Below are 15,665 nucleotides of genomic sequence, written 5' to 3'. Positions count from 1 at the left end.
GTCACCATGCCTGATCGTCACTTGAAAGTAGAGCAGGCAACTGTAAGCAACAATAAGTAACCGGTTGCAGAGATTCCCAGATACAGGCGATTCAGTTGCATGCAACCGAGTTGCACAACCGATAGCTCAGGTGTGAACCCGGCTCAAGTGGAGTGCTCGGAACGCTTGAACCCCCCCCCCCCTTCCCCGCCAGACTCAGAATCTGTATTTATACTGGAGGAATCCGATGAGCTATAAAGCTCTTTTTCAGAGATGTCCAGTATGGGCGGGTCAGTCAGCAGGTTTCAAGCAATACAGAAAAAACGATAGCAGTGCAAAATAGAGAAAAAGGTATGCAAGTCACTAAATGTAAATAAACCACAGCCTGCAGCGCCCCCAACAACCACAGCCTGCAGCACCACAGCCTGCGGCACCCCCCAACAACCACAGCCTACGGTGCCCCCCAACAACCACAGCGTGCGGCACCCCCCAACAACCACAGCCTGCAGCACCCCCCAACAACCACAGCCTGCAGCACCCCCCAACAACCACAGCCTGCAGCACCCCCCAACAACCACAGCCTGCAGCACCCCCCAACAACCACAGCCTGCAGCACCCCCCAACAACCACAGCCTGCAGCACCCCCAACAACCACAGCCTGCAGCACCCCCCAACAACCACAGCGTGCAGCACCCCCCAACAACCACAGCCTGCAGCACCCCCCAACAACCACAGCCTGCAGCACCCCCCAACAACCACAGCCTGCAGCACCCCCCAACAACCACAGCCTGCGGTGCCCCCCAACAACCACAGCCTGCAGCACCCCCCAACAACCACAGCGTGCGGCACCCCCCAACAACCACAGCCTGCAGCACCCCCCAACAACCACAGCCTGCAGCACCCCCAACAACCACAGCCTGCGGCACCCCCCAACAGACTGGTCAAGTAAATCCTTACGATCCACTCGCACAACGTGCGGTGGGCCTTCATCCAGCAGTGGATTTAAGCACCAAAAAAACTACAGTACTAATGTAAATAGAACCGTGTGTATATGTCCGTACGTCATAGATATGTGTGTGTAGTGCACGTGTATTTTACCGTCAAAGGTATTATTGAAAAGTATTATTGTGGAGTACTGTAAAAAGAACGCGAACGGCTTTGTCGTACTTTAGGACTTTCAATATGTCAAATAAGAGCGGCTTTACGCGGCTTTCACTTAAAACTTTCACTCTACGTAACTTTTGTGACGATCCCGCGATGCAACTTTAATGTGAATGAATGAAAATGTATTTAAACTTTAGTTGTGATATTTACATTCACTTCTAAGAGCTATAACTTATTAATCACTGAAAGAACTGTGAGGATTATTTGCAAGGTGCTATCTGAAGGGGTCGTATGGAGGAGGGGGGATTCCCCCCCCTCCCCCTCGGCCCCCACCTCTGTATGCCCGTGAGCGCGGTGGCAGATCAGCTGCCCACAGCGCCTTATTACGGAGCAACATCACCTGGGGGGCATACATGTTTGTGAGGGGCGCACCTCTGGTTGGCTGCTTGCTCGCGGTCACGTGATGCACTTCAACCAATCCGTGCCGCGTTAATCACAATGACACAGTCACAGAATGACAGACCTGGGTGTTTATATATATATTCATAAAACTAATTATTTAAGTCCGATTTACTAAGCTTGGACAAGGCAGCAAAAACGGCAACAAAACGGTCCCAGACCACGCCAAGATAGCGGCAATAACTTTTGGCGTTTTCAGATGCGCTTCAGCGTCAATCTGGAATGCTCTTCCTTCCGATAGATATATATTAGGAAACCACTGGAGCTATGCACTTATAAATTTAGATTGACACTCATTTCTTCAGAACTGTTTTTTTGTGTTTAGTTCGTTCTCCTTCCCCCCGCACCTCCGATTAGCACGGTTGGCTACATACGGCGCGAAAGAATTTCAACGTACGCACATGCACAACGCAAAGTCACCCGATGAAACGGCACATCGTTAGCATTGAACTATCGCTGCACACACACAGGAGCGGCTGCTGCTGTCCGTGCTGCCGGCGCACATCGCTCTGGAGATGAAGGCAGAGATCATCCAACGCCTCAAGGGCCCCTTCTGCGGGCAGCAACAGCAGCAGCTGCTGCCCGAGAACTCCAACAACTTCCACAACCTCTACGTGCGGAGGCACAAGAGTGTCAGGTGGGTTCCCGGGGGTGGGGTGGGTGGTGGGGTGGGTAGCTCGGGACCTCGTGGCTGTAGTTGCACGTACGCGTGTATGTATGTTGAACTTCTTTCGCACCGCACGTAGCCCAACTGCATGTGCTTATCGGAGGTGCGTGAACGCTAACTAATTATGACAATTTGGGAATATAATTCGTACGTTATATTCTCAGGCATTTTCCCATGGTCTGTCAAAAGACAGCATTTACCCTGAAATCAAAGATATTTTTTGCGTAATCATGTAAACTTCATTAGAGTTCAATTAATTATTTAAGGACTATCATTTTTAAGTCATTATGATTACGTTGAGGCCCAATGTCGGTGAGGTGGGCATGACGCACGCCTGGGCTGGCTAATTATCTGCTTTAAAAATATATATTGCTCGAAAAAGACCCATGGGCCGATGGATTAAAATGCGATTTTATTGTTTTAGATATCGGTGTGAAACGGAGACCATTGTCTTCAGCGCGCGGTTCTCCGTTGAGCGATTCTTCTCTCAAGCAATCGCCATGCACTGCCGCGGGCAGCTTCCGGAGTTGACTACATCGTGGCTGTGGAAAGCTTATATGCTAAATCGAGCTTTATAATCATCATAATCTACTCCGGTGGCAGTTTAGTTGTATCACTCGACTTACGGTGGGGCATTTTTATGTTCAATCTTGGCTCGGGGTTGACTTGGTGACCCATCCCACTGGAGTCAATAAAAACTATTTACTAACTTTTTTAAATTTTACCAGTTAAGGCCCACTGAGCTTTACTACTCTTTTTCAGAAACGACCTGGCTATCACAAATTATAGCTCGAACGAAGTGATTTATCACGTGGAAATGTATAAAAGCCAAATGCTCTAAACGCATTATGATTTCATAATGTGGATGGAAAAAACCGGAGGACCCAGGGGAAAATCCATGCGACAACGGGGAAGACACGCAAACTCCAAATATACAGGCGTCAAGGTCAAGATCGAACCCACGACCTCCTGTGTACCAGGCAAGGCAGCAGTCTACATTGTAGGCTGCCAGTACACTCACCAAACTTAATAACCAGGCTACAGTCTACATTATAGACTGCCAGTACACTCACCAAACTTAATAACCAGGCGACAGTCTGCATTAGTGTGTTTTTTTTCCACTTTTTTTCTATCGACGTGACTTTACCGAAAGAACCAACGAGTACCACTATTGGGGACCTCAACAGTGGTCATATTATATAGAGATTAGCCTCCACGATGATAATATGTAATTTCCACCACTACTTCAGGTCCTTGTGTGGAGATTCGTGTTGCACCATTGCTTGGTTGAACATGGAGGCACTTGAATGACTGCAGTGCTTGTGTTAACAGGATGGATTGTCTGAAGGTCAAATATCAAGAACTTTAGAAACAGACAGATATTAACTTTAGTGCTAAGAGATGACCGCTTGAAGCAGGAATGATGTCTGTATTGAGGTCACAGATTTTGACTCGAACAAAGCACTGTGTTTCTTAGCGTAGGTGTAGGCACAGAATTCTAGAAATGTCTTAGCAGATAGGGTCAACAACTTTGGAGCCAAAATAGATTGTTGCGGTGAATCGCTGCGGACGCTACCAGGAAGAGGAGGTTATGAAGGGCAGGGCACGTGTGCTGGGTGGAGGAGTGCGGGGTCGCCACAAGACGCATTGGAACGGCACTCAGAGGTCAACAGCCAAGGGAAAGATGGCAGGGTACTTTGCAAGCAGACCCTGAGGCTCGGGGTGTTGATTGTGCAACAGTCATAAGGTCTGGCATGAGTAAAAAAGTGATGGCAAGATATCGGGGTATAAACGTCAATGGCCATGATGACTTCTTGATCTTTACTATGATATTTAAGTAGTCGCGTGTGAAAAAAAATGGCACGTTTATTTCTGGCTTGAAACATTTCCACCTATGAGATATGTGCCATATAAACATATACTGGTTGTATGTGTTCCTTTGGCTACGTACGGTACGAAAGAAATTCTACATACATACGTTGTACCCTGAGTGCGTAAAACCATGCAGTGGAATATTTTAATAGTTTTATGCTGTGTCTTGTTACTACTGTAGCTGTTACATCGTTTTTGTGCATTCACCAAGAATCACTGTGCATTGTATCCTGGACGCATGGTCAGGTCAGGCTGAGATGTGTCTTGTCAACATTACGCATTTCAAACAGTGAATAAAGCACTGCTGAGACTTTTTTTTGTTGTTCATGAAATATTAAAATGATAACGTGAAACGGGATGCGAGGAATAAAATGAGAAGTAATGAAGGAAATACAACACGTATGGGTGTCAGCAAACAAAAGAGGCCATACAGTTGAAATATTATCACGTCTCAGTGTTCCTGTGGCACACAACTCCTGAGTTTAAATCATGGTTGGGGAACAACTCAATCCATCATCACTACAGGGTTCACAATAGTGAGCACCACTTCAAGATTACCGATGAGTGGTTGTCCTTTAGTTATATTATCCCCTGCCATAATAACGTGGAATTCCCACTCCTGGCTTAAGACCACGAACCACCACCCAATGCTCATTCGAGCAGGGCGATGCCTTGCTATGGACTTTTTATTTATGAAAACACAAAGTGAAAGAAGTAAAATGGACAAATGGAGAGCAGGAAAGTTTTCGAATTTGGAATTGGGCAGGAATAGAGGGACAGGCATCACAGATAAATGATCGAATATTAAAACAGGGTGCAGAGCAGCCGAAACAATTGCCTGCCAGTTAATTGACATTGCAGCTCATAGTTTAGGGTTAAGGTGCGCCGGGCGGGTAGGACGGAGATGGATGGCGATGATTTTGCCATAGTGCACCGAAATTGACTGCTGCCCCAGACCTCGGTCAATATCGCGCGGCCAAAACCCTGAGCACAAGATGGGCGATGTCCGAAGTAAAAATGACCGCTACTATTTTAAAGTTGTCATTTTTATCACATTGCCAATTATATTCCAACCGTGTTGTTATCGGAGTCATGTCATGACGTGAATCATCATCCCTTTAGAACCATTGTAGTCACCAAGTTGTGTCCAAAGGAAGCAAACGAGAGGCACAGCGCTCATTAATTATGAACCTGTCACAATCCATGCGAAGGCGTCAGCTCCTGCCGAAGTTCCACGAGAGTGATCAGATACAAAGCCACTGCTCACCTCCTTGTGGTAGTGCGCCTCTTTTCCGGCAGAACACGTTGAATTCGTAAAAGCAGCGACGAAAACATTTGGCAAGAAAGTTTAGTCAACGACGACTGTGAGTTTATGAGTCGTTATGTGTCCCATGGTCTGTTTTGGGTGATCGCTGTCTAAACTAAACCATTTTTTTTATTTGACCAGGTAAGGCCCACTGAGCTACACGGCTCTTTTTCAGAAGCGACCTGGGAAAAAAACATGATAGCTCAACGAAGTGGCTTATCATGTGGACATTTATAGCAGTCAAATACTCTAAACGCATGTTTCTAAATCTGGCGGGAAAAAACCAGAGGACCCAAATAAAAATCCACGCGATCACAGGGAGAACATGCAAACTCGACATACAGAAATATATAGGTGTCAGGGTCTGGATCGAACCCATGCACTATATACCAAGTAAGGTAGTTAACTTCTAGCCACCGTGGCACCCTTATTAAGCATGAGAACTATAACGGCTATAATGGCTACGACTACTACTACCCACCAAAGACGAAAGTGTGAATGATGAGACAAAATCAACGAGTCTGCCTATTGGCTGACCTGACAATATTGGGTGGCGAAACATTGACTGCCTCTGACACCAATATCTACTTGCGTTTAGTTGACTGAATGTTTCATATGCATGTACGTTGAACTTATTTTGCACCGTACGCAGCCAACCGTGCTAATCGGAGGTGTGGGACTTTAGTCGCCCAGACTAAGAAAATGTGTGGAATGAAATCCACAGAGAAAGACTTGACCAAAATTCCACGGGTCGTCGTCGACCAGATTAAGGCTATGACTAAACATTAAATGCTAACTGAATGAACTTGATCATGGCATCACGACTACAATTAAATGCTAACTGATTTAACTTGATCATGCCCTCACGACACAAGCACCTTCCCTCACACGGGGGGGGGGGGGGGATATTTTAAACCACTTCTGTATCTTGAACTTAAACTTATTTTGCACCGTACGTAGCCAACCATGCTAATCGGAGGTGTGTGGGGGGGGGGGAGGACAATGAACTAAACACAAAAAGCTTCTTGCTGTGGATCTTAAGTGGGTGGCGGAGGACTTCCTCTGCTGGCGACACCACGCGAGCTCCAAGCAAAGAGTAGCGAGCGACGTCTGTTGAAACAGTCGGCATTTAAGGGAAATGCTCAATGACAGCCACTCAAACTGAAGCATCTCTATGCTGGACTGAAGCCCGATTTTGTTTTTCATGATCACGTAAAGAAAGTAAAAAAAAAATCCCCAGAGCCAATTTATCCCTAAATAGAGACTTGTAGTCACAACCTGGGGTGCTAAGGGCAACAGGTTATGTGCAGGAGCAGCAGCACTGAGCTTTGTCCATTCTGCTGCGAGTTTCAGGTTTATTTTGTTTAACCAGGAGACAAGTCTCACTTACAAGAATCACCTGGGTTGCCAAAATGACAAAAGCAAATAGAAATCAGAGCAAAAACAACCGCACGACAGGATAGAAAAACATCCCAAACGAAGCGCAACATGAATCATTGTTAAATAAAATCAATTTCCAATAATACAAGTTGACTTGGACAAATTACTTTAAAAAAACCGTTCACAGTAAAGAAAAACACAGCATGGATTTAAGGTCATTATAGCACTCGTATGAAAACATAAAAATTACATATGTCAAATATGTAAACTGCACAGTGCTGTGCTCCTGTCTGGAACACGAGCCCACACACAAAGACCACCAATGCACACAATCACCCGACCGACAATGCACCGCACGCAGGGGCGGAGCCACAGGGGGGGCTGCGGGGGCTTTGCCCCCCCTGAAATTTTGGGAAAGTCGGTGATCGGGATAACCGGATATCCGGCTGCTGCAAAATGCTGCTGGCTGCCACCTTGTGTGCTGCCCTGCAGGCTGCCACCTCGTGCTGCCCTGCAGGCTGCCACCTTGTGCTGCCCTGCAGGCTGCCACCTCGTGCTGCCCTGCAGGCTGCCACCTCGTGCTGCCCTGCAGGCTGCCACCTTGTGCTGCCCTGCAGGCTGCCACCTCGTGCTGCCCTGCAGGCTGCCACCTTGTGCTGCCCTGCAGGCTGCCACCTTGTGTGCTGCCCTGCAGGCTGTCACCTCGTGCTGCCCTGCAGGCTGCCACCTCGTGCTGCCCTGCAGGCTGCCACCTCGTGCTGCCCTGCAGGCTGCCACCTTGTGCTGCCCTGCAGGAGCAGCACGAACTTATTAGCCACATCAGCGGCTCCGACCTATTAATAAACTCCGCCTTCAAATCCAATAAAATTTGTTTTATACATTTGTGGCGCCCATTGGAAAACATACACTGGATATCTCAGAATATTGAAGTCAGCCCCCCCAAAGTCAAAATCCTGGCTCCGCCCCTGACCGCACGAGTAAGCTGCCTGCCGAGTAGCGCACATAGCACACACACAATGTGTGTGTGTGCTATATGCATAGCTGCATGCCAGTGAATTTTGGGTAGAAATAGGCTCGCCGCATATACATGAAATCACACAAACCAAAGCCGCATAACGTGAGCAAGACCTTGTATGTGTGACCATAGCTCTTTGTATGTTCATCGGTGACTGTTGGACAATTTGGTATGCTGGGAACATTAAATGTCTACGTTTAAGAACCTGGCTGCTTGGACTGAAACACGGGTAGTTTCAGATTGAGCTCAAATTCTCTGATTGAGATACTGTGAGCCCACTGCCACACACAGCCACCTTATTTTCCTATAAGCGACCTAGTTATATATTGACACTATTATTTTATATTGCAATATCGTGATTGTTGTAATTATTACTCGAACTTGAAATTTGATATTTCTCAGGGAAACTATTTTACCATTTGCGTTTTATGCCGTATTATTATAATCCTCACTTTAGTCCAATATTTAAAATAAAATGTTGGAATATACTCGACATTATGTGATTTGTTGCCATTTTTCCTTCATGATGTATTTATTTTTTTATTTTATTGCGACCTGCTATGTATGTTTTGTTTTACAGGAAAACGATGCTTTTGTTGATGAAACCCGATTCAAGAGCTTCTTAGCTCACCGGGTACCTCAAAATAAACTAAACTTTAAAAAATACTGAAACCTTTATCGAGTCAACATCAAATCATAGTGTCTCCCTGCTCAGGGAGATCTTCCAATCACGCTGATCCAGGATTGAAAATTTCACATTCCTATTGTGAGAACCCTTGGGTTCTTCAAAGGATAACAACCACAGCTGTCATCTTGTGACTGATTGTAAACATCGTTAAGTGTAAATGCATTTTGTTCGGGAGGAAATTAAATAAGGCACAGTGTGGGTGCATTTTTGCAGGCGGAAACCGGTGCCATTAACAAAGTGAGCTCCGACTGAAAGGGGCAACCTGGATTCTGTGATTTGAGGAGACAATGAGGAGCCTTCTGCTGAAGTGCCTTGTCTTTTGAGAGGACCAGTAATTAGGAGCTTAGGGGAGCTAGAGGTCAAAGCAAAGTGGCAGGAAATTGCCCTCGTAATTTGTGACAGCACCATTTGACGCTTTTTTGAGAGGCCGTTTTTTCTTTTGGAGGATGGACACAATGAGGACGTTAATGGCTGCCTATTTGGGGGGGAGGGGGGGGATGCGCAGTGTTGAAGATGCTAACCTACCTTGATAGTGTCTCACCTTTTGTTAAGCCGGCGAAAGCACTTACAATGTGTTTTGAATTGTTTTGAGAGCATTTATGATAAAAAGGGGGGAGGGGGGTCATCTTGCCCTCTCGCAAGGTCCAAAACCACGGTGGTTTCATTTTCAATGTCACCCTTCTGTTTCAAAAGGCAAGGCCCAGCTCCTTATTCTTTTTGTTGCAATCTGGCAAAGTATCCTGTGAACAGAAGGACGCCATAGTTTCTGAAAGCCAAGGTCTGGTGAAGTGCAGCCATGGAAATGAGGATGAAAATATAACAGAGATGGACGATGACGATGCCCTCTCCGCGTTGCCCTGGTATCGCAGTGCCCCTGGGGCCTCTCGTGAGATGATCCATACAGCAGCCAGCAGCGCCCATGTTCTGCCTCATTTCATCACGCAACAGATTGGGCTCCTTGCTGTGTGGGTACAGGTTTTGGAATTTATTCGGGGGGTAAACACCGTACCAATGAATCCCATTTTCACACGGTGGGGTTTTAGTTTTTTTTTTTTAAATCAGAGCAGGTGTTTAACAGCGTAGTGGTTAGCATTGTGCCCTACTAACCTGGCGACATGAGTTCGATTCCCGCTCGCAACCAACGCCAGTGATGATTAACTGAACTGGTCCTGGGCCTTCCATAGGTGGACTCAGACTCAAATGAGTACCTTGTGCGGAGTGTAAACATCAACACTAGGGAGACAAAGGCAGCCAGGAGTGGCGTTGGCCAGTCACCCGCCCATGTGTCGTGCCGGCCTTTATAGGTGCTCGCTAACAGCACTTGCCCCAACAATCTTTGTCTGTGTCGTGATTCTCGTGGGGAGCGGCAGCATAGTGGATAGCGCGCTGCACTACGAACCCAGCGACCTGAGTTCGATTCCCGCTCATGGCCAAAACCAGTGACGAATATCTGAACCGGTCGTGGGCCTCCGCTTGGTTGATTCAACCTCAAATGAGTGTCTGGTGCAGTGTGTAAAGAACAGCACTGGGGATACAAAGTCATCCACCTTGCGGTGTACACTTCAGGCGTTAGTAAATGCGTTGCTCCAAGGGTTTGTTAAACGCTCCGTGGGTTCCCATTTACTTTTGCAGTGAGTGATCGCAAACAGAGGCTCAATAACAGCACTCGCCATAACAGTTTCTGAGGCTCATGGCCGATGTCTCATGCGCTTGTGCGTAGTGTGCGTGTACATAGACTGAGGCAATCTAAAATTAATAACGAGTCTCGTGGTGGGTGTCAATATCAGCACTGGGGAGACAGACGTGGCCAGGTCTGGTGCTGGCCACACTACGACTCGGTGTGCAGCGAGTCTGTCTCTGTGTGTAGAAGTGCTTGGTGTTGCAACGTCACACACACAACTAAGAGTATGTACTGGTGTTTCAGGGAAATATGAGTAATGGTGACGATGGCATACAAATCGTAGTCCTTAATGAATTAATATAACTCGATTGAAACTTACATGATAAAGAAGACCCTTTGATTACAGGGTAAATGCTGTATTTTGACAGACATGGGAAAATGCTTGAGAAAATAATGTATTAATTATTTTTTTCCCACATTGTCATAAGTAGTTAGCATTTCCGCACCTCCAATTCAACATACGTAGTTTACGTACATTATATAAATTACGGATTTCACACCCCTCCAAATATGTTGTATTCTAACGTTAGAATTTAGATCAAACATATGTTTTGTAATCAACAATTCATGTTCACCTGTATCGTCATCATGTCTTGAGGTGAAAATACTTTACATAACTCTCGCTGGGAGAAGCGTCAGCTCACATCCTGTCAGGGATTTGCCGCTGGAGAAGTTGATGTCAAACACATTTCTGAAGTCGCTTCAATAGGTGCCTTATGCCACATTAGGTGGCATATCCGTTACATAACCTGACAAAAGCATTTGTCGCATAGCAATGAAACAAAAATTATCATCTGGAAATTTGACAAATCCGTATAAACCTTGCATTTTAGCGCTTAATGAATGTGAATCATCATCCATAATTTGTCAACCCCATGTTAATCAAAATAACGGAGGGGAATTAATGTTTTCACAATTGAGACCTTGGTTTAATCGCGAGTGCTTAAAGCCTTGATCTGAACCCAAGCTATTAGCGGTGTCGCGAGGTCCTCTCAAACATGATTATGATCTTCCTGAACCTATCCATCTGTTACGTACATTTTTAATTATATAAATTGTTACAGCAACACATGTGCCAATGCCATTTTAACATTACTGTCAAAACTTCACTGATATGGTATTGGGATCTGAACCACGAAACACTTAAATACTGCCCGGTCGACGGTTTATAAATTTAACGTATAACACCGAGCAGCGTTCTGGTAACACGATGGAAGAACTTTATAGCACGGTAATGAGTTTACAATTGCTGACAAAAGTCAAGCGTAGCCTAAGCTGGTTTGGCACGAATCTGGAGCTGTTAAGTTATCCCATGAGCTTTCTGGGATAATTGGTGACACTCCGTAAATATCCGGCTGAAAATATATTAATTTCGAGTACGTGCAAAGTGTGAGAAGCTCATTAATGTTGCCCTATGGCTATTTATGTTTTTAAGGCTGTATATCTGGAGAGTTGCACCAATTAGCGGATTTTTTTCGAGGCGTGAGCCTGCATATTTTAAGCTTGTTGTTAGCTGTAATTATTGCTTTTTCATCACCTATTAATGACATGTTTGAGTTGCGATAAATGTTTCAGTAGCACTAACAAAGTATGATCCACGTGCTATGTACTCTGTATGCGTGTGTATGTATGTATGTATATCTTATAATCATTCATTAGCAGAAATCAATGTATGCATCAAAAGGAATATCCAAGTACGCTTCTGTAAATAGTGTATGTTGTGCGGAGCAATGATCCGGTGGGTTTTTTTTTCTTCACATTTCAGTCTAACTGCAGCTGCCTGGGTTCGATTCTTGGCCAACACACATCAGCGTGAGGTTGTATCTTGAAGCCGTTATGGTCCTCTTCTAAGTTGACGTAGCCTGGCGTGGGTACCCGATGCAGTGCGCTCAACGTCAGCCCCGCGCAGACAAAACCCGCCGGGGGCGCGATTCTGACCTCACCGCCTTTCCTCGTTTGCCTTACCTGCTTTGACAGGTGCTCGCTAACAGCGCTCGCCTTCGCGATCTGCAAGGGTTAACGTGAATAGGGGATCTCTTTGTGGTGTCGTCTCTGTGTGTGTGTGTTTGTGTGTTTGTGGCGTTCAGCAGTAGCATCGCGGTTTAACGCGCTGCACTACCAACCCGGCTTATCTGAAACGGTCCTGCCCCCCACCCCCTAGGTCGACTCAGCCTCAAATGAGTACTTGGTGCGGTGTGTGTACATCACCACTCGGGAGACAAACGCGGCCGGGCATGGTGCTGGCCACACACCCCCTCGTGTGCCGTGCCGGCCTTCATAGGTGCAACTCGCTAACAACACTTGCCCCGACAGTCTGTTAAGGATAGACGGGGGGGGGGGGGGTGTCTTTGTCTTTTTTGTGTGCAGCATCCTCTATGCCGACATCGTGGGGTTCACGCGGCTGGCCAGCGACTGCTCCCCTGCAGAACTTGTCCACACCCTGAACCAGCTGTTCGGCAAGTTTGACCAGATCGCCAAGGTGAGCTTGCGCGTGCGGGTAACCGGTGCCTCTCATCCCTTGTCGGATGTTGGGTGGAGGAGGATTTATGATGCAAAAAAAAATAATTATGACTCAGTCAGTCGTTGGGTTTGTTTGAGCACACTTCACCACGCTGGTCAATGCAGCTTGGTGAAGGAGGGTTCCTAGGGACTGGTTTGGACATCACTCATCACCAATGTCAGCCATGGCCAGGAATCTAATTTTTAAGAGGACACATGGGACATTAAACATTCTGCTGGGATTGTGTCAGTCAGTAGAACATCGTGAAACATCAGGAAACGACCTGGGAATAACGCTACTGAATTAATTCTGGAGTCACTTCAGTGTGTCTTACCCAACACTCGTTGACGGTCCTGTGAAAGGCAGCTTTCAATTTTAATAGCTGATCTGAGCAAAAACAAATTGACAAAACTAAATTTATACGATGGGTAGTTTTTTTCATGCATTCATCGGTTGACTAGTGTGAGAACATCAGCCAGCGATACTGGAGAAGCTGATTGATCGCAGTTAGTTGCCCGAGTTCGAACACCACTGGTATAACCGAGCCAACCAGTTGCAGCTCAGGAGGTACAACATTGTGTTTTTTTTTCTACTACAGAAACCGAGCTGGGCCGCTAATTTAATGTGCAATAATCGAGTTGAGACCCACGTAGATGGTGCGGTGAAGCGGTGTCCTCAGTGTACGACTGACGCTGCTCGCTATTAACACACCATCGGCCACGCTCCTGGCCAGCTTGGTTCCACGCCAGATTCCGATATTTCGCGAGTTCAACGTTTTGCAAATTTGGATCTGGCTCCGCACGGAAAATAGCCGGCGAAAAATTATCCATGCTGTGAGGAGCTCCACGCTGGCTTGGCTGAGACGTGCCAATGGAAAAGGGGTGTTGTAGTTTTTTTTCCGAATCCGAACAGACTGCAAGAGGGAGATGCTGAGACAAGTTATTTTTAACATTGAAATCGGAACACTTAAGTATAATTGTCTCGTACAGTTTTCAGTGTAATGCTGGCGCTGCCGTTGCCACGCAGGATAACGACTGCATGCGAATCAAGATCCTGGGCGACTGCTACTACTGCGTGTCGGGCCTGCCCATTTCCCTGCCATCCCACGCCAAGAACTGCGTGAAGATGGGAATCGACATGTGTGAGGCAATCAAGTGCGGAGCCCCCCACCCCCCCGCCCACCCCCACTCACACCAACAGTGAAACTGCTCCTATCCGTGAGGAAGCAAGGGACCTCACTTCGGATAAGCAAAACTCCTCTTACCTGCAGCGTTACCATCTGAATCGGCCGTAAACCCAAGTCCTGTTTCGCACCGAAACCCCGCGGTTACGGGATGACATTGCCACTCAACTCCTGTCCATTAACAAAACAGGTAATTTGAGGATGTTCCAATTCCTCTTCATCTGCGTTGTTTATTTTATCTGCAGCTTTGTGGTTAATACAATCAGTGAGATGCGGATAAGAGGATGAGTCACAGAAGGCCCCTACTCCCTGGGTAACATTGAGGGTCAGAGTTCTGATACACTCAGCGATGATGCACTTGCAGTACACCTCAGAGCTCCTCCACACTCCCACTCCTACCCCAACAAACCTCGAACTCCACTTCACCCATAAGAATTTATTATGAGTAATACTGGTCGTGAAGGCCTACATGTTAAACTCCGCTTCACCCACTCGCACGGCAGCACCTTGCTACCACAGCCACCACATTGCTCGGGGCTAGGTTGTGCCGGTCAAGTTATAGCCAACACTGTGTCGCCATACGGTAAACGCAACGAATTATTCCCAACTCTTTGGTAATCAACTGCTGCCTGAAAGGCCTCGCCCTGCTGTGTAGGCCATGGGGCTTATTTGACGATGCTTCATCGCACGGGCCAGTGGAGGTTGGTGAAGGGGGTGTTAGCCGTGACCAAGCATTTAGCTCGAGTTGCCAAGTTCACAGATGAAAAGTGCGAGCTGCTGCACCACTGCCTAACCCCTACTCTGTACAGTTGTTATATAATTTTGGGCCCTTGGATAACGCCTTGTTGAATTTACTGGACGACAGCTGCGATTGGGCTGTCGATTCCAAGCTGTCCCGTTTAGTTGGCACCCCCCGCTGTTTGGCACTCTGGTTCCAGAATGTTTTTTTTTAATATATTAATAACAAACGGGGGGCATGAGACGTGCACGTGAGCGTTTGGTTATCCCGGACCTTGTTTGGATACATTGTTGATAAAAAAAAATACAGCCTGTGAATTATTCATTTAAAGGAAAGTTATTCACAGCATTGGGAATAGGTGGCACATTAATCAGACATGAGATGCACCCGAGATTGATATGGTGCCAAACCCCAAATGATTTGGGTGTCCCACTATCTGCAAACAGTGTTTTTAAAATATTCATTAAAAATCCTAGCTTAGAGCTGGGCCCTCATGGCATTTTTTTTTTAACAGAAGAAGCTTATTGACCATGGGCTACTAAACATGGACATTGTTTTAACGGTTTCTGTTTATATGTGTTATAAACAACATCTGTCCATCTTCACGGCTGTTAAAACACGATGGGTTGTAATCTGCAGCACGTTTTAAATATACAAAAAAGTATTATTACGTTTGCTATTCTTATTATCTTTTACTCAATTCCCCTTCAACAAGTGAGGCTACAAATAATGGTGAACGGTTCTCAACGGGCGTTTGCCTGGTTAAATGAACACACGCTGGTCAATACCATTTGGTATTCCCGATACTGCTGATGAGACCCAGAAATTTGAAAGCAGTCCAAAGTTTGCTTGCTTAAACAAATAATGCTTGATTATGTTGGCCTGGTGGACTCATTATTGTTTTTTTATATGTGGGGAGACAAAATTAAGTTCTGCTTATGTTAGTCCTGTTGGGAGGGTGGCAAGTAATTATAGGAGAAAAGTGACTATTTCCTGACTTAAAGCTTTCGTAACTGCAGGAATTAATATTCTTGGGTCTTTCGGTAAAATCACATGGATAGGTTCAAAGACGATTTCCTGTAACAATCAAAT

General features: G+C 46.2%; 1 protein-coding gene across 9 annotated transcripts in view; it reads left to right on the top strand.

Moving 5' to 3' along the window:
- ADCY2 (adenylate cyclase 2) overlaps positions 1-15,665 on the top strand; it is a 315,360-nt gene that overhangs the window by 225,551 nt on the left and 74,144 nt on the right. For all 9 annotated transcript variants that reach the window (XM_032957514.2, XM_032957515.2, XM_032957519.2 and 6 more), the window contains 3 exons: positions 2,013-2,179; positions 12,519-12,630; positions 13,678-13,805. In XM_032957514.2, coding sequence (XP_032813405.1) covers positions 2,013-2,179; positions 12,519-12,630; positions 13,678-13,805 — 407 coding nt within the window. The remainder of the gene's footprint in view (positions 1-2,012; positions 2,180-12,518; positions 12,631-13,677; positions 13,806-15,665) is intronic.

Source organism: Petromyzon marinus, chromosome 20 (assembly GCF_048934315.1).
Source record: "Petromyzon marinus isolate PM22_M1 ecotype Great Lakes invasive population chromosome 20, UKy_Petmar_22M1.pri1.0, whole genome shotgun sequence".
NCBI lineage: Eukaryota > Metazoa > Chordata > Hyperoartia > Petromyzontiformes > Petromyzontidae > Petromyzon > Petromyzon marinus.
Note: the sequence above shows the minus strand (reverse complement) of the source record. Positions and strands in the feature narration are given on the sequence as shown.